The sequence below is a fragment of the Paramisgurnus dabryanus genome, chromosome 19, assembly GCF_030506205.2.
Source record: "Paramisgurnus dabryanus chromosome 19, PD_genome_1.1, whole genome shotgun sequence".
In the NCBI taxonomy this organism is placed as follows: Eukaryota; Metazoa; Chordata; class Actinopteri; order Cypriniformes; family Cobitidae; genus Paramisgurnus; species Paramisgurnus dabryanus.
Genome location: NC_133355.1, coordinates 9,448,863 through 9,468,306, shown reverse-complemented (window position 1 = coordinate 9,468,306; position 19,444 = coordinate 9,448,863). Strand labels below are relative to the sequence as shown.

General features: G+C 34.6%; 2 protein-coding genes across 2 annotated transcripts; both read right to left on the bottom strand.

The window, feature by feature from the left end:
- Nucleotides 1-2,649: 2,649 nt before the first annotated feature.
- On the bottom strand, nucleotides 2,650-6,120 carry LOC135771792 (fMet-Leu-Phe receptor-like). The gene is made up of 3 exons (XM_065282149.2): nucleotides 5,990-6,120; nucleotides 5,273-5,805; nucleotides 2,650-3,139 (listed from the first exon to the last, which is right to left on the bottom strand). The coding sequence occupies exons 2-3, from the start codon at nucleotides 5,802-5,804 to the stop codon at nucleotides 2,673-2,675; spliced, it is 999 nt and encodes a 332-aa protein (XP_065138221.1). The 5' UTR covers nucleotide 5,805; nucleotides 5,990-6,120; the 3' UTR covers nucleotides 2,650-2,672.
- Nucleotides 6,121-10,612: 4,492 nt separating this feature from the next.
- Nucleotides 10,613-18,978, bottom strand: LOC135777728 (formyl peptide receptor 2). The gene is made up of 3 exons (XM_065287955.2): nucleotides 18,833-18,978; nucleotides 12,618-13,146; nucleotides 10,613-12,459 (listed from the first exon to the last, which is right to left on the bottom strand). Exons 2-3 carry the CDS (start codon nucleotides 13,080-13,082, stop codon nucleotides 11,947-11,949), a joined length of 978 nt encoding a protein of 325 aa, XP_065144027.1. The 5' UTR covers nucleotides 13,083-13,146; nucleotides 18,833-18,978; the 3' UTR covers nucleotides 10,613-11,946.
- Between the last annotated feature and the right edge of the window lie 466 nt (nucleotides 18,979-19,444).

Sequence of the window (19,444 nt, the reverse complement as noted above, 5' to 3'; positions counted from 1 at the left end):
AAACCCCCATGCGAGGAAAAGCACGCAATGTGCATGTTAATGTGAAACTATAAAAATAATAAAAATAAAAATAATAAAGGCATATACTTTTTTTGTCTTAAAAAAATTCATTTAAAAATCGAGAATCGAATTGAATCGTGACATCAGAATCAAAAATGTAATCGAATCGAGGATTTGGAGAATCGTGACACCCCTAATAAGTACATGTAAAAAATTCTATGCTACCTTAAACCAAACATATGGTTTTCAACTATATTTTATAAGTTGAAGCAACTCATCTCTTGTCAAGATAAATAATAGTAAATTGACATGAAATTTAAGGCAGCAAAGATTTTTTACAGTATGGGACAGAAATGGTTGGAAGAGTATGTAGATTAAACATCTGCTAAATGCAAATGTAAATGTTTACAAACAGCTCAGCCTTGCCATCAGGAGAAAATTATTTTTATTTTACCGTTTTATTGAACATTTATAATATGAACCATTATAAATAAAACTACTAAAATAAAAATTTTTGCACTAGGTGTAATAAAAAGAGTTAAACTACTGCCCTCTTTAACTTTGTTACCCTAAACACAACCAGTTCTCAACCATATAAAACACAACAAGCAAGTTAAAGTCACAGGTATTTATTGCATAAATTGCCTAAAAAAACAACAGTATAAAACTATTACAAACAATTTGCGTTGCAAACTGAAGTCATTTGATCACTTCATATGAAAAAATCCACGAATACAATGAACAGTCAGATCTAATTTCAACATAAACCTGAACATTAAAGCATGACACAATCTGTCACGAGACTCTCATGGCAGATTGTGTCATGCTCTAATCTTCCGTGACGAGAGCCAATAGTGCTTCACATTCTTGACGTAATGATGCAATCGGTCACGATACACATGAGAGCCAATGGTATTTCACAATGATGTATCATCGCTTCTTCTGGTGATAGTTGTTGAGTAAGTGTAAATCTGATTCATCTGAGATTTACAGCAGATTGTGATCACTTTTGCATCTTTTCTCCATCTAAATCAACTGTTTGACCAAATTGTATATGTTTTGTATGCTGTGTTTTATATCTTATTATAAATAAATGGGTATGTTATTTGCCCTAAATGCCTGAATATTGTAATATAAATACAATTAATCCTGGCTGTTTAAATTGAAAATTATATCCCAATGCATGTAATTATAGCAAATATATACCTCAATTTATAATTTCATACCTTAATATATATTAAAGGTCCCGTTCTTTCTGTGTTTTTGAAGCTTTGGTTGTGTTTAAAGTGCGCAATATAACATGTGTTCATGTTTCACGTGTTAAAAATGCTGTATTTTTCTCACAATTAACTTATCTGTATAGCGCTGTTTTCACCGTCCTAAAAACGGGGCTGATGTCTTCCTTGTCCTATGAAGTCCCTCCTTCAGAAATACATAACGAGTTCTGATTGTGTAGTTTGTTTAGTGTGTTGTGATTTGATAGCAGCTTACCTTGCCGTTAGCTTAGCTGGTGACTGACGTATTCATGTGGGCGGAGTTTAGTCAAAAACTGTTCTAGTGACATCATTAAAGCAGGAAGTAGAGGGCTGTAGTCCAAACCGTCCGTTCGCTGCTTTGAAAGGCGAATTCTGTTAAAGAAAATATATCGCCTGGCAGTGAACTTTGAGCTTAATAATTTTACAGGTATTATTTATTACATTACACACTAACTAGGGTTTAAAAAATGGGATCAGAAGGAATGTGACCTTTAAGTTTTAATTAAGGCGCTAATTTAGTAAACACATCTGTTGGTCGTATTTGGGGGAAAAGACAAATGACAAAAAACAATCTGGATAGGTTGGAGGATAGAGAACAGAGACATGACAGAATAATACAAGAGCTAAATAACCCAATGATGCTGCAAAAATGACAACAAAAGCAAACATTATTTAGAAAAAAATACATATACAAAATTTACAGCTTAAGGTGATAATGAGTGTTTAAGTAAGCATTCATTTGTGGCTCATGTAAAATATGCTTATATCGGCATCACATACATTTTCATTAAAAATTAAAATGCAATTAACTTTGGTTAAATATCGACTCTGATAGGTATTTATATGGTATTATTAGGTATTAACTTAGGGTGACCATACATGCCATTTGACCGGGATGCGTCCTGGCCAGGATTTCGGGTGCATCTTCCAGAAGTCGATTTGTCGACTGCATACGTCATTGAGGTTCTTACATTTTTTAGTTAAAAACATACAATAATTGTAGTTTCATTCTTACCTTAACTGTAACGGCTGCTTTTATTTTGAATTAGAGCCTGAAAACAAAAACCTTGATGACGTATGCGGTCGACTAATGCGACCTCCAGAGGATGCAACCGAAATCCTGGCAGAGCCGTGTCTGGGAAAAATGGCAGGTACACTCTTAGAACGGATGTGTTAAAAACAACACATTAGTGTTGATTCTGGGACAACAACACACTTGTCCCAGAATACACCCATTTCTGTGTTATTATTGAAAGAACACATTTTGTGTTTTATTTTAACACAAAATCAACATAAAATAACACATAATGTGTTAAAAGCATAACTCAAAAAGATGTTTAAAAAATTAGCACATCCTTCTAAGAGAGTATGGTCACCCTATATTAACTGCTTATCAGATGAAAAAATGTCATGCACTTAATCTTTAGTCATACACACAGGTGTTTGATAAACTCTATCAGCACATTTAAACTGTTCCTCCATATTTGTGTCCTGGGACAGAGCTTGGCCTTCTTCCGTAAGAGCTCTGTGAAAAATCCCTAAGAGGCTTTGATTGCAGCGTTGTCTGAGTTTCAGTCCCGTGCAGAAGTACAACATTGGGTTCACACAGCTGTTGAAATAGGCTAAGTTTGAAGTCATATGCTGTCCTAACTTTACAGCCGGGTGGTTTTTATTTATCATCTTAACAAGACCTAGGATGTGATAAGGTGCCCAGCAGAAGAAAAATGCAAAAACCAATAAAGCAAGAATCCGGAGAGACCTTGATTTGCCGGAGAGTCTCGTTCTGCGAATCCCAATAGCAGCCAGTGTGTAGCAGATAAAGATCACCAGGAAAGGAAGCAGAAATCCACAAAAGAAGCGAATGTTGTAGTAAACATACTTTGCTTCTTCTCCCTGCAGTTTTGAGATAGAAATAGAAATATTAAGTTTGTCGGTCCTAACGTAACTAGATTCACTAAGTCACAATTGTCAAAGGCATACTAAAGGTTCAATTTCTGATTATTTATTGTATAAGGTAAATATAGAGGATTATATTGGGGGCTTTTCTAAAAAGTTAAAAGTATAGAAGATTATGTGGCTTTATCAAGTGCAAAAACGATCCAGAAATGTCCATTTACAACCCTAGGATTTTTCCATAGAATGAAATGGCCTATTATTGCCTTAATTGAAAGGGTCATGAATAATAATGTTGAGCTCTGCTCTGATTCGTCGTTTCTCAGAGCAGCTCATTTCAGTAGCTCTGTGTGTGCAAACGTACCTTATGTTTGAGCCTGTATCAGATTTTGAGAAATAATCAATTATTCTGAGATTGTTAATGAAAGTTTCTGAGTGGTAAGTTTCTGTTTTTTTTAGTATGGACCTGCAAAACGTAACTGTAACGTCAATAGTAGAACTTCAGCCTAAACGCTAGCATGTAGCATTAACTAGTATATAGCTCTAATTCAGCAGTCACAACTTTGTTTTTAACATATAATATGCTACAAACCATATTGTAATTCATTTTAATGTGTAAGTTAATGTTGGGGCGTACATCACGACTGTAACGGTACATTCACACGGGACAAAAGCTTTAACGCTTGACGAAAGGCTTGTCTGAAGCGTGGCCAACAGCCAATCACAGTGGTCGCAACACATGCTCTGGTCTTCCATTAACATAATTGATCCACAATTCAGTTCGGCAATGCATGCCTTCACCCATTAAAAATGAATGGGAAGCATAAATACTTAATATACGGCCCATGTGAATGTCTTTTGCATGCATGAGGTTTACATAAAAAGGACGAAAACAATCGTGTTTGAGGCTCACGATATGTCATTACCATGTACAAAACTCTTATTATTCATCTATGCCTATACAGTTTTACATTCTACAGCACCTTTAATAGGCTTTATGCCCAGCTGCACTACTTCCTGAACTTCAGCCAGCTCCTTGTCTCCTGTCTGCCATTATTGGACAAACTGATTAATCCATGTGTTATTGTTGTTGTGACTACTGAGGTCAGGCACACCTGGATTAATCAGTTTGTCCAATAATGGCAGACAGGAAACAAGGAGCTGGCTGAAGTTCAGGAAGTAGTGCAGCTGGGCATAAAGCCTATTACCCGACATCTTGTTTAGACATATTGCAAGTGCTCCTGTATAGCTCGTTGTAAAGCAAAGTGTTAACAGCACAAAAGGTCATGGGTTTGAACCCAGTGAACAAACATTGTAGTCAATCTGGATAAAAGTGTCTGCCAAATGCATACATGTATATACCAAAATATCTCTATGCAACTGTAAGGGCTCTATGACTTGTTCTTGGCTTTAATTTTTGAATTAGGTTATCGTTCACTTCCTGTTGTAATCATGTCCATTGTCTTTGTAGTTTTCTCACTGTTGCCCCACCCTAGTGTGTCTCTTTTTCCCTGATAACAATGTGTAATAGTCCATTGTTTCCTACTGTTATCAGATGTTATGTGTTACGTGCAGTTTTATGCGAGGGGCAACCTTCCGATCTCTCGGATGAAGCCCATATGGAGGTGACTTAAACTGCAATTCATTGACTGGCCACTAGAGGCTGGCTCCAAAAGGGAGTCAATTCCCATATTTTACAGCAGGAAATAATATGTTTACAACCTATAACAAAATGTATTTTTGGTCTATATAGCTAATTTTCCCCCTTATGTTAACTCTGAGGGGTGTGAATATTTTTGTAACTCATCTGTTTTAATTATGTAAAAATTTCTACATAATTAAGGGCACTGTCACTAGAATCGAGCGAGGCGGGCGTGGTTTCAGCAACCAGCCACCTCAGCTTCACCCATGTCCCATAAATTTGGACCACTTTGGATTTAAATTCATTCAAATCCTGTCTTTTTGCATCTTTTTATTGGACTGTGTGCTATAGCAACAAATGAGTTCTGCACAATGAAACTGATATAAAACTGGTGAAGATGCAAATCATTAAAATTTGACCACTCAGCTTCAAGGACAGAAACTATCAGTATTATAATGCGGTTAATGTAGACATGCTTAACAATTTAAGCATTTATGTAAAGCTGTTCTGACCTTAAGTGAGCACTTGCTCACATTCTTCTTGTCAGGGTAAACTCCCCGATACACCAAGAATGGTGAACTGAAGATCAACGCCACAATCCACACTCCCAAACTGACCACACGAGCCGCATATAATGTCCGTCTTTCCTTGGTAAACACTGGGCGCCACACGCAGATCGCTCGATCCACGCTGATGACAGCCAGATGAAAAACACTGCAGAACATGTTGGCATACTTGACAAAGGCATTAAACTTGCAGATAAAGAGTCCAAATGGCCAGTGGTCGAAGAAAATGTGTCTTATGAGCTGGGAAATTTGTACCAAGCAGAAGATCAGGTCAGCCACGGCAAGGTTGATCAACCACACATTGGTGACGATGGGTTTCATACGGATGCCGGCCACCCAGATGACCACAGAGTTTCCAGAGGTTCCTAAGAGAATAATGATGATGTAGACGACGATGTCCAATGTAGTTTTCCCATTGTAGGTTAGGACAGTTGTATTAAAGCTCATTCTACAAGCAAGCAAGATACAGTAAATCTATATAAAGATCCAGCCTTCTTAAACTTGTATGTTTTATAGGTTCATGCCGGTTTGTACATTATATATTAACCAAACATTGTTTATTGCATTGATTGTATAATGTTTTTTCAAAAATGTGAATTATAAACAAGCTGGTAATGATGTGATGATCTTACCTGTACACAGATGTTTGTTACTATTTAGCCAATAATGAATAATCCTGTTAATGTGTCTTTGTATTAATATATAATTGATACGGCAGTGTTCAATGTAGCAGCATCTTTTGTTGAGTCATCCAGCAATCTCTTTTCTAACAGGAAATGGGAGGAGAATGTGGCCAAGCATTATTATCATAATTATTATTTTATATACATTTACAAAATACCCTTGATATACGTTTACTTAGGCTATCTAGGCCCTGTTTTTTACACATCTAATTGAGGACTAACCCTAACCAAATACATCATTTTAACAATCAAGAACATTCAAACTGTTCCCTAAGGGAAATTTGTTTACAAAAGTTGACCTAAAATAAATGACAGATGTTCAGTGAAAAATCTCAACCCTGTAATTCAGAACAGGGCGACCTCTGGAGGTGAGGATTGAGACTGCAGATTTAAACATATAGATTTTTTTATACACAGCCAGGGTGTGATTAGGGGGGTGTTGGGGGGCAAAGAAGCCTTTAAAACAAGAAACGTGATGTGTTTTAAATTTTTTAATACTACTAACTTTAATTAGTGAAAATAGTTTGCATTGCTCTGTATCTGTAAAAAATATATAAATAAAAATTTGATCACCACCATAATGGGTCATACTATTGTGAATGCATCAATGCACAGGAGACTAAAGACTGAAAGTACTAGATATTGGTCTTGTCCATGCATCTGCGGTGTTGGCCACTTGCACACAACAGGAAGTGAACAAGAATGTCCCAAGACTTGAAAATGGTGAAGAGCAATGCCCTTAACGCACATTACACCGACACTATAGATATTTGATAAAATGCATCTAATTGGAAACATTGACTAAAATGTGTCGTTTGTTTAGTGATTACTGAAAAAACATTAACTTTTAAAAAGCTGCTTGCTCAGACATCACTTTTAAGTTTGAGATGGGGAACAAAAAAACTCAGAGTTGTCTCAAATGCATCACTGTAAGCAATCGAAAGAGACTTAAAGGTACAGTGTGTGAATTTTATGAGGATATATTAACATAAATAATAATATGGCTAAGAGTAATATAAAGTAATATAATATAGATTCAAAATATACAGTAATTCATTTATTTTTTCTTCCCAGTTTATAATAATGAAATATTTAAAGTTAAGTTATTGTCTTGAAGTATTAGAGTCTGCTGAAATATTCATAATTAAAACAGCACAAATCTCTGCATTTAAACATCATTTCTGACAACAACTAGGTTAAATAATAGTCAAAGCAAGTGTTTACCTGTAGCCTATGGAGTTATGTTGTTTACCATATTAAAGTTAGAAATGTTGTGCGTGCTGTCTCATGATCTTCAATTCATCAGTGAAATGGTTAGCATTAACTTCACTTTTCATTTTGACATATTGATAGAGTATGGTGTATCATACAAAATAGTGTTTTGTTTAATATATCTGAAAAGCATTGTATGAATTATAGCATTTATAAATTGTGAATTATAGCATTTAAATTGTTGTGTTCATGTACTATAATACAGAGAGAGAGAGAGAGAGAGAGAGAGAGAGAACAAGAAATATTTCAATTATTCAGTTCAGTAACCTTAAAAGTTCATTAAACAACACAAATCATGAAGGAATAGGGAGATATTATGCAAGGAACGTGAAATAGAGGAAAGAAAACATAAACACAAGGTCTTTGTTCCGCCTTTATGTGTCATGAGTTCTTGACATTTCTGTTAGGGGATTTCTGATTGTTTTGAAAAAGTAATAGAGGAAAAGTGAAAGAGATTAAGTAGTATGAGTCATTGAATTAAACTTTCAATTAATTGAGATCATTTGTCTTGTGTTAAAACAATAAAACATGATCATTTTAGCGGGGAATCATGCTAAGCACACTAACGTGTATGTTACACTATAAAATAATAACAAACAGTATAGGGGTGGTTTCCCAGACAAGGCCTACCCTAGTCCCAGACTAAAATGCATGTTTGAGCTTCCCTAATTTAAAAACATCTTGCACGGATATTTCCTATATTGGTGCAATGGTTTTGTCTCAAGATGCACACCACTGTTGTTTTTGTAAGGTATGTTTGTAAAAACGACTTAAATGTCCTAATATAACTAAGGCCTAGTCCTGGATTAACCTAAACCCTGTCCAGGAAACTGCCCCATTAACAAATAACAGTTATGTAACCTGTCTGTGTTGGCTTATCTTTAATTTTTATTGGGTTGTATTATTTGCAATTAATGTTTTCCCTGCTGTCCGCAACCTGAAAAATCCATCATGAAACAAGATAATAATAATAGCACATTTTGGAACTTAAGTAAAATTCACATGCATTCTATTCAACACTTTAAACAGTAGTATTTATGGGTGGTTTTCTAGAAATTGAGAATGGAAAGTGGAAGGAAATATATATTTTTTTAACCGACTTTCTCAGAAACCAAATTTTAGACACCATTTAAAATACTTATACTTTTTTGAGGAAGTGTTTCTGCTTGTTCTGCTTGTTACTCTTTTACAAGAAAATGCCGCTGTAAGTCTTTTGGCATTTAAATCCATTTGCAGACAGTTTCAGCAGCAACAAGATAGTGAAACAGATTTTGAGACCCAAACTTAACTTCTGGTAGACTATTGCAAAGAATCAATAACCACAGAGTCCTTCTAGAGTACATTATTTCTGATAACAAGCTAAATAAATAACCAGTAAATTCCCTAGTTCAAAATCATAGCTGAAGTGTATCAATCATTTATGTTAAACTGAGCTAACTTTACTGTGTAAAATGAATGTATACAAAATTAGCTGCGGATCCTTAAATTCTTGCCGGGCTGCCAAATCCACACAATGGTGATCCATGCTCACTGTATCCCCTCTTCTTTTGGAAACCAAAACATTTTTATTTTCCACTAGGTATTTCTTTTAAAAGTCCATTTAGGCACTAGCCAGACCAATAAAAAAGCCCAAACCAGAAGTAACTTCGGGCTTGGCATGTGCAACAAGCATCAGTTTTGCATGATAGAGCTGATGATTTCAAGCCCATAAGTTGTCAAAAGTCCGCCCAAATGCACAAAAAACACCCAAAATGTTCGATTACACAGACACACATGTGTTATTTTTAATTTATAGTATAGCCTATATTTTATTTCTTACTTCATATTCCATTTCTTACTTCATTATATAGACATGCGTGTGAGTCTATTTTAACTATTAAGAAGTTGTCTGTCACCCTAAGAAATGAAATACGGGAGTATCAGTATCTTAATACTTTTTGTTCAAATGAAACCCTTGGCAGTTGCCGACTTGCATCTACACTATACTGCCCTACAAATAGCGTATAATAGAAGTGCAGTCACTACGCAAACACTGAAACCGAGAAAACTGCCCTTAAAGTTTTTTACACCAGCAGGTCAAACATGTTACTGCAATTTTGGCACACACATTTCTCTGAAATGGGACAAAATTGAACCAGGAGACTTTGTCACAAGACACATCAGATCTCACAAAGCCCATTTCAACCCTAAATTTTGATTAAATTTATAGTTTCTGCGCTCTGGCTTTGTAGGGCAGTATAGGCCACTTATTTTTTTATAAAACAAAGGCTACGGATCAGCATGAACATTTTTCAGTGGTGCTTGAGATGGGGGATCGGCTTGGAGTGATAGAGATCTTACCTTTAAATGTAGAACAGAAACAGGCTGTTAGTGGTTAGTTCACCTCAAAATTAAAATTTTATCATAAATCACTTACCCATGTGTCTAAACCACCAAGTGTTTCGATTGTGTTCTTCCCGAACACATTCTTAGATATTTTTGACGAAATCGTAAGGCTTGTGACTGCACCATATAGACTGCAGTTGGATTTTCCTTTTTTAAGCCCAGATAATGTGCCATCATTAGTTCAATAATAATATTACGAAGCAACATTCAATGCACATTCACAAGAACTTGGTGGTTTAGAACAACACTGGGGTAAGTGAATTATGATGAAATTGAAATTTTGGGGTGAACTTACTCTTCATAGGATCCTGAAAATACAGCATTGGGGGTCAGTGCACACTTGGGTTTTTCTGTGTACAAATTAACTTATATAATGCAAATCTCAAAATGTTTTTCCACCTACCTAAACACATTTTTACCCGCACAATCAAATACAAACCAATAATTAAAGTTAAGTCAGAATCAAGTCAAACATCACAATTTATTAGCCACACTGTAAAAAAATTCCGTAGAAATTACAATGTTATTGCAGCTGGGTTGCCGGTAATTTACCGTAGATTTACATTTATGTTATTTACTGGCAAGAGTTTGTTCAAAGTTAAATAAATTTTAAATATTAACAAGTCTTTATCTTTACAGAATAAAACTATACAATTACAGCCTCATGCAAAGCATTCTGGGAACCAGAAATCATCATCAACCTTTTTCTGTTTTTTGCTTCAGATTTTGTTTCCCAGAATGTTTTGCTTGATGCTGTTTTTTTTGTTTTATTCTGTAAAGATAAAGACTTGTAAATGTTTAATGTTCATTTAACTTTGAACAAACTCTTGCCAGTAAATAACATAAATGTAAATCTACAGTAAATTACCGGCAACCCAGCTGCAATTTCTACGGAATTTTTTTACAGTGCAGGTAAGGAGATCATAATTCAGAATTCAATTAACAATCCAACTCAGATATGAAGCATTAATCAATAAACAGTTGTAATGAAACAAAAACATTGCATACCTGGCAAAAAGAGGAAGATCTGGCTACAGAATAGTAAATAAAGTAAAATAAAAATACATGATGTTGTATTCAAAGACACAACATCATGGGGTCTACTTCTAAATATAGAAAACCCACATGAACCCTTTCTTTACAATCTTTCCTTAAATATGCAGAGAGAACAAAGCATTGTAATAATTCCTATTAATAATAGGAATTTGGTACTGATTGTAAACATATAGGGGCTGTAACTTATCTACATACAGTGGGTGATTGGTTTACAGGTCTAAGGTGGGAGTTGTCTCCCAACATTAAGTGAAGTTTACTTACTTTATTGTTACACTTTAACATTGAATTATGTTGTCATATGACTGTACCACTTACACTGAGACATTTCAAATGATATCAAACAAGACCAGATTCAAAGATTAAAGATGCTTTGGGCTGAGACAATGAGGAGAGGGGGAGACGAGAAACAGATTTAATCTTGGTGAGGTGTGAGACTTCTGTCTCCACGAAGTGGGGTAGCTGTCTCAGGGGGAAGACGTAAACTCATAGAGTATTTTTTAATGTTGATTCAACAGAAATGAAATGGTTCCCTCTGTATTCAGTCATTTGGTGTCAGTTTTACAGCTGCGTTTTGTCAGGATTTGACAGAATCAGCATAAGGACAATAAATGTATATGTTAATCAATGATAATATTTTGAAGAAATATTGTAAAATACAGAAAAGAAAGTAATAAATAAAATCTAAAGTCTAGAAAGCAAACATACAAAATCAAGTGATTATACATTGATCTGAACATATGGGTAGCATTATTAAATAACAGTACAGAAATTGCCAAAATTCAAAATAGATAAAGCAAAAAAATCATTAATATTCAATGAGCATCTGCAGGATCAAATATGATGACTAATATAGTTATAGTCAATTAATAGTATTTGTTCCTGACATTTACAGTAAGACATATCTGCAAAAAGTATCAGGTCTTGCTTGGAAATGTTAGATTCTATTTCAGAATTGATGGTGTGAATGATGTAAAAGATATGAGAACTGTATGAGTGAAAAAGCTCACAGAAGGAAGCATGAAAATAAATCTTTCAGGTTTCATTGACACTTAGTTCATATCACACTCCGCATTTAACCACAACCACAAAAAGTTTAAAGCACAGTCAACAAAAAGTCTTTGAAACATTTTTTAAAGTAAAAGAAATGATAATAAAGTTTAAGTTTATAGTTCCTTCAAACATGAAAAGGTTTTTTAAACATTTGTCCCACCCTCGACTATATTTCGAACTATGCTTTTAGTCTTTGGAATGGAGTTTGAGTTTTCTTCAATGGTGCCCTCTTGAGACTGCACTGTCTGGCCATCTTCCATCAGCGCCCTGCGATAAATCCCAGACAGACTTTGCCCGAAGCGTCGCCTAACATCCACTCCCATGCAGAAGTACAGAAAAGGATTTACACAGCTGTTGAAATACGCCAGGCCTTTGGCTATGGGCAGGCCAATTTTGACTGCGTGGCTCTTTTTGTTCACCATTTTGGCGAGCAGCAGGCAATGGTAGGGAGCCCAACATACGAAAAACGCACAGACCAATCCGGCGAGAATACGGAGAGGCCGAGATTTACCGGAAAGCCTTGTTCTTCGTATTCCAATACCTGCTAGTATGTAGCAGCAGAGAATAACCAGGAAAGGTAAGAGAAAGCCACATAAGAAACGAATGCTGTACAATGCGTTTTTTGCTGTATTGTCATTCTTTGATGATTCTTTTACCTGCAAGATTTTGAAGTAGGAAAATCAGACATGGCAGTGATCCACATTTACAATTCATATAGGGGTATTCATATAGGGAAACTTATTTGCTCTGCACATACCACAGGGTACACAATTATTTATTTTTATGCAACATGTGCAATATAAATGTATATTACCTCCAGTGAGCACTTGCTCAAGTTGTTATCGCCAAGGTAGACCTCCCGATAAACGAAGTATGGCGAACTGAAGATCATCGCCACAATCCAGACCCCTAAACTGACCACACGAGCAGCGCATAGCGTCCGTCTTTCCCTGGTGAAGACTGGGCGCCACACGCAAAGCACTCGATCCACACTGATGACGGCCAGAAGAAAAACACTGCAGAACATGTTGGCGTACTTGAAGAAGCCATTAAACTTGCAGAGAAAGACTCCAAAGGGCCAGTGGTCAAAGAAGAGTTTCTTGAGAAGCGATGTGACGCGTGTAAAGCAGAAGATCAGGTCGGCCACAGCAAGGTTTACCAGCCATACGTTGGTGACGTTGTGCTTCAGACGAAATCCGGCCACCCAGATGACCACGGAGTTCCCAGTGACACCCAGTACAATGGTGATGGTGTAAAGGACAACAGTAACATTATCCATGATTGCATCAATGTCCACTGTCGTCTTCTCATAATGAGTTGAAACTTAATGATTGGAGGTCATTCTACAATTTAAGATAAAAAAGATGCGAATGAAGATAAAAAATGAATGAAGATAAAAAAGAAACGTAATGTAAAGCCCCTATAATAATAACAACACATATAGGCCTGTTGTTTAGCATTCCTTGAATTGTGAGTGTAAACTTGTTTTTATAAAACTTTAAATAGTAGCTTAAATTGGCTTGAATAACAAAGTTGTTTAAACTTTAAAGAAATGAAGAAAATAAGCATTGCATGAATAAACAAAGTAACGTTGGCTTAGTCTCGTGTAGCCAACCTAACATTCTGTGGGCGTGATGTCTGAGGCTGAGACTAATGTTGGCTTAATGTGTAAACAATTGTTGGGGCATCTCAAAAATCTTCCTTCATCAGGTTGTCTCACTTTTTTACACCGCACATACACTGTAAAAAAGGATGTGTTAAAAACAACACAATCAGTGTTAGTTTTGGGATGACACATAATGTGTAAAAATGAACACATCCTTTTTTTAGAGTGTAAGAACCTGATGTATAAAAACATGAAAAAGACAGGGAACAAATTTGAAAATAATATACTGTATAACCCTATACAGGGATGTGTGTTATTGTATAGCTAAAGTCATATTTTGTGATATACTTTTTCTTTCTACATAAAATCATTCTACACAAATAACATTCTGTGAAAATATAACCATGGTACTTTTAATATTGACGTAAAATTAAAGCGATGAAATCAAATTTTAATGCTCCAAATCTCAAAATTAGATTATGAGACTTTAGTCTGGATTTCACAGACAGGGTCACATTTAACTATTACTGCTTAGGCATTTGCAAATCATGTGGTTGTGCAAACCTGTAAGGCCGTCAATTGTTTAACCTAATTTCTTAAGTTAAAGTTACATAACAATATTGTTGACATTTTTTACAACGTATATTTTGTGTTTGTGTTGAAATCATTTTTAGCAAAAATAGGATGGCATCATGCACTTTGACTTGATCAGTGGAAACACAAACCTCAACCACACTGTAACCATTTTAAGGTGGTTACACCTATAAACGAAAGGTCGCCGGCTGCCTTAAATGTAAGTTAAAAAATTGAAGATTTGTTGTTTCAACTCACAGGTAGTTGACGTGTTACATTGAGTTTAACTGTTTAATATCTAAAACTTGCAATTGATTTTTTTACTTAGTAACTACACTCAAAAATTTTTTTGTTCAACCAACATAATGGAATTAAGGAAAACTTTTCCACGAAATTAGATTAGGCTTGTACAACAAGAATACAATAAGTTAATATAAACAAATAATCTTTTGTTGCACCAACTTAATAAATATATTTATATTGGTCATAAAAATATCTTGTTCAATAAACTAAATTCAGTTAAGGAAAACTGTTCCACGCAATTATTTCTGGTCTGTTCAACAAAAACAAAACAAGTTAACAACTCAACCACAGAAGCGCCACTCTTCTGCACGATGGTAACCAAACAATTTGTACAAATATAACACAAAATCTTCTAAATCAATAAGATAAATCAACATTAAACACTATAAAGTCTTTCGTTTTACCTAAAAATGCATAAAATAACACTTAATTAAAAAAATTACTCTCCAAAGGCAGTTGCATGCAAAGCATGCTGGGAAATACAGATTCACGGCCCAGTAAGTAGCCTAATAGCAACAAAAATCATTAATGTGGTCCCAATATAAAATTATTGAGTTCATGTAATTTTTTTTTAATTTAAGCAGATTGAACATTATAAAAATAGGTTGAGACAAAAAAAAATTGTGTTGTATTAACTTGTTTCATTTAAGTAAATTAGACAAGGTGCAAAAAAATTTTTTTTGAGTGTATGTTTTGCAGTGCATGGTGACAATCATAAAAAAATCATTCATTAAAAAACAACTTTACATACAACAGATAACGTCATACAGAGACATAAACAAATGCATATATAAAGAAAGCAACACTAAAACAGTAATCTGTAAAAAAAATACTACCCACCAAAATGAACATACCACAGAGCATGATGGGAACTTTCAAAATGTTTGTACATGGAATTTACCAAGACTTCGTGTTTTTAACCTTTTCAAGGGATGGTTTAAAATGTCACAACTGTCCCTCTGCTGTGAGGTTTTTTTTAAACGGCAATTTTTAATGGACTTGTTTATGGCGACACGTCGAGCACACGTGTTTATGGCGACACGAAAGACACAGTCAGCAGTATCTTTCTCATTCAACACATTGTAAGTTATTTGAGTATTGTTTTTGTTTCATGAAAATATTATTACATTGGTTCTTACGCACTAGGTGGAGACATGAGCTTATCAAATTATTTGCTTTTTATTTAAAACATACCAAAAGTATGCACAAACACATTACAAACTTTTATAAACATTAACTAAGCGGATTATGTCGTATTCTGTACTGTATTTTTGTAATAATATATAGTAGCAGAATACATAAATCAGCTAAAGCAGCATATTTTTATCAGCATAATATTAGTTGTTTTTAACAATTATTGTATTTATTGTGTACTGGCAGTTTCTATGAAAGATTTTACTGGATGGATTTGTAAATACTAGGGCCGGGACTTTAACGCGTTAATTAAGATTAATTAATTACACAAAAAATAACGCGTTAAACATTTTAACGCATTTTAATCGCACTTATTAACGGAGTCATTCGTAAATGCTGCAGACCCTGTTTTAGTTCGAGAACTCCGGAGTTGTGCTGCAGTTTAAATAAAAGTAGACGGAACCTAAACGAACAGCTGATTTTAACGGGACAACGCATCAGTTTCAAAGTAAAAATTATTTATTCTGGTAAATGGAGGTTTGCAACGGAGGTTTTGCCCAATAAACATCTACCAACAAACTACAGATTATTTTAACATGTATCCTAATGTCTGTTATATGTTAATGTTTGAGTATTGCTGGGTTTAAATATTGTTGTAATGTTGTTTTGTTTCAATTTAATTAGCTTATTGCGAGTTTAATTTAAGTTTTGTTTGCTACTTTAAAATTAATTTCGTTTCAAATAATTTGTCTACTAATTATAAACAATGTTTTGTTGTTAGGTTTTGTGAATATAAATTAAAAAGAACATTAAAAGCAACACCGTGCATCTCATTGATGCATATGCTACCGAATGCCAAAACATGCAATGAGTAGCCTATATCACTTAAAAATCAGCTTGGCAGTCCCCAGAAATTACATTTACACGCGCATTTAGAGCATATAGCAGCACGTTTGATTTGCGGTGTGCTTAAGACTTTCAAAAATCAACTTCATATTAATTTTAATAGGCTACTTTGACGGAGGACACGCACAGAGAATAGCGACGGCAGGTAAAGGAAAAAAGTTAAATGGTGTTTTTCTGACGAATAGAGTCAGTTTGTAAGAACATTTTTAAATGGACTATAAGATCATCAATATGAACTCTGAACAATGAACTATTATAAACATAACAGCAAGAAAACCTGAAGAGGATCTTGCAACATTAAAGAAACAAGCATTTATGTAGGCTAAAGCTATATATCACCTCTTATTTTTTAATTTTGTTAAGTTTCAATGGTAAGACTAAAAGCGCGTACATTACGCAGCGCTTTTCACATCTGAATCCCACTTAAGAAAACTATAAACGATGTGCAACTTAAAAATGTGCATAATATATTTTTTATATTTTAATTTTAATATAGGCTATATAGTATATTATGTTTTGTTGTTTTTATACGTGAGGTGGGGGATCCGCGCAAATAGGTACCGGAACACAGACAGTCAAAACAACACAGTGTTGATTCTGGGACAACAAACTGCGTCATCCTGGAATCCACCCATCTCTGTGTTATTATTGAAACAACACATTTTGTGTTACTTTTAACACAACATGTTTTATACTTGAACACAAAATCAACACAAAATGACACATAATGTCTTAAAATTACACATAATGTGTTAAAAGCTTACCGCACAATGATGTGTATAAAATTAACACATCATTTCTAAGAGTGTATACTAAAAATCCATGTAAAAAAATTACTTCTTAATGTTCTCAGGTCAAATATTTATATGTGATTAAAATGCGATTAATTTAGATTAATTAATTACAAAGCCTCTAATTAATTAGATTAATTTTTTTAATCGAGTCCCGGCCCTAGTAAATACAGATCATGAGTGCATGTGCGCAACATACACATTCAGTTCTTGTGCAGGGTTAAAGCAAATGTTTTGTAGATATTTATTGCATTTGTATGTATTAGCTATTATGGCAACCCCTAACTGCACAAATCATGTCGGTCTTCCTTCTTATTATTTAATAATAAACATTAAACAGCCAGTCAAAACGGCACACTTGTGTTTTTCGCAATAGACTACCATTAGATTTAGTGGCTCACCGGAAGTCATAAACAAGAAAGCTCAAAGATGGCGGTGCCCACATTTACCTCAAAAACAGGTGGATAGAGCATTGCGTTAGCAGCGCAAAAAGTAATGGGTTCAAACCCAAGGAACGCACATACACTCTTAAAAATTAAGGTCTAAGGATGTGTTCATTTTTAATACATTGTTTTGTGTTATCCTATTTAGCACATTATGTGTCCTTTCATGTTCCAAAAATAACACAGAGATGTTTTAAGTTAAGGACAGCGTTTTCTTCGGATGTTAAAGGTTCATTGATTCAAAAAAAAAAAAAAAAAACGTGGCATTGTAAAGGAGTTTTGGATAAAAGCATCTGTGTTAATGCAAAAAATCTTTATAAAAGCATACACACCGATTAAAGTATAAACCTTTATTTTTAAGAGTGTATATTTTCTTGACTTGCTACTGTATCAGAAATGTTTTGTATCTTTTCATGTGACAATAGCCATTCAGTTCTTACTCAGAGACTGTTTCAAAAATATCTGTCTGGAAAAAGCTATGAACCTTTCACCTTCAACAAAATACAGAAGTTGAACAAAAGCTGCATTTTTGGTGCTACACATCTGCATCTTAAAAACATCAAATCTTTGTCCACCTGATTCAAGAATTTATTTTACTTTTATTAATCTAACAATAATAATCCAATGCTCAGAGTCACAGAGACACTGTAACATTTTATAAACTATAGCATCCATAAAAATAACTACTGCTGTTTAGTGAGCACCTTAAGTGTGTTCAAAGTTTAGTTGCCATGCGAGTTTTGCAAGCCACAGTGCACATTTAAATAAACATGATGTAAGCAGTTGTCTGGCAACCAAGAGGTACCATTATGAAAAAGAGGTAGTTTACTTACTTCAAAGCAATATACTGGATCACATATGGATTTTTCATTACTCTGCTGACTCATACGGTCACTATATCTTATTTAAGTATTATGGTCAGGGATTGTCCAACCGTGCGTACATTTTGATCAATACTTTTTGCAAGAAATATTCAAATAACATATTGTTAACCCTGCCTTGTAAAATCAAATGTCTGGTGGTTTTTGCTGATAATGTTAAAACAGCAGAAGCAAGCAGAAAAACACACAAATAAGGAAGGCGAAAACAAAAACATGACAACTGACAGATAAAATTTAACAATGGAACATAGACGAATAGCTCTTTATTTATTTATTTATTATCAATCACATTGTGTGAGTATTAAATGCATATCTATATATGTTGATTGTTGTTTAGGACACAGCTTCAGTAAAGTGTTGATTCAGTGAAAAATGAAAATAATAGTTCCTACCTGAACACACTGAATGATTATGAGTCTCGGAGAAATCACAACTGCATCATGATTTGTGAATGTGTCCAGAATAGATGTTTGAATATTGTGTTGTCATAAAAGTGTGACCGCTTCATTCACTCTCTCTGTCTCTGTCTCTCTCTGTCTCTCTCTGTCTCTCTCTCTCTCTCTCTCTCTCTCTCTCTCTCTCTCTCTAATTCTCTATCTGGTCATTAAGTGTCCTCGATACAGACAAAAACGGGGGGACAGGAAGAGAGGGAGGAGACATGTGAACGTGTGAACAAACTCTTATGTGAGTGTTGGTGGTTGAAAGTGTGGTCTTCTAGGCAAAACCCAAAAACCCACTTTTCCATATCTGAATTGTTTTCTTATCTGGTTCTTGTAAATATGCTTTTTTTATGGTTTGTTTATATTTACCTACTTCATGGAACAACTCGTTAACATTTACAAACTAATGGCATAATAAGTTTGTTTCATAAATATTCACTGATATGTTTTGAATCAATTAAAAGTATTTTCTGCCGATATAAACATGACTAGGTTTAAATGGCCTCATAGAAACTCGTTTAAACTGACAGATGTGATGTGCTTAAAATGTTTACTTGTGCTGCC

Bases quoted from the DNA above. Each gene is read 5' to 3' on its own strand.
- LOC135771792 (XM_065282149.2), bottom strand. From the start codon at position 5,804: ATGAGCTTTAATACAACTGTCCTAACCTACAATGGGAAAACTACATTG. The intron at 3,140-5,272 runs GTTAAGCATGTC...AGGGAGAAGAAG, and splicing joins TTTACATAAATGCTTAAATT to CAAAGTATGTTTACTACAAC.
- LOC135777728 (XM_065287955.2), bottom strand. From the start codon at position 13,082: ATGGATAATGTTACTGTTGTCCTTTACACCATCACCATTGTACTGGGT. The intron at 12,460-12,617 runs GTAATATACATT...AAAATCTTGCAG, and splicing joins TGAGCAAGTGCTCACTGGAG to GTAAAAGAATCATCAAAGAA.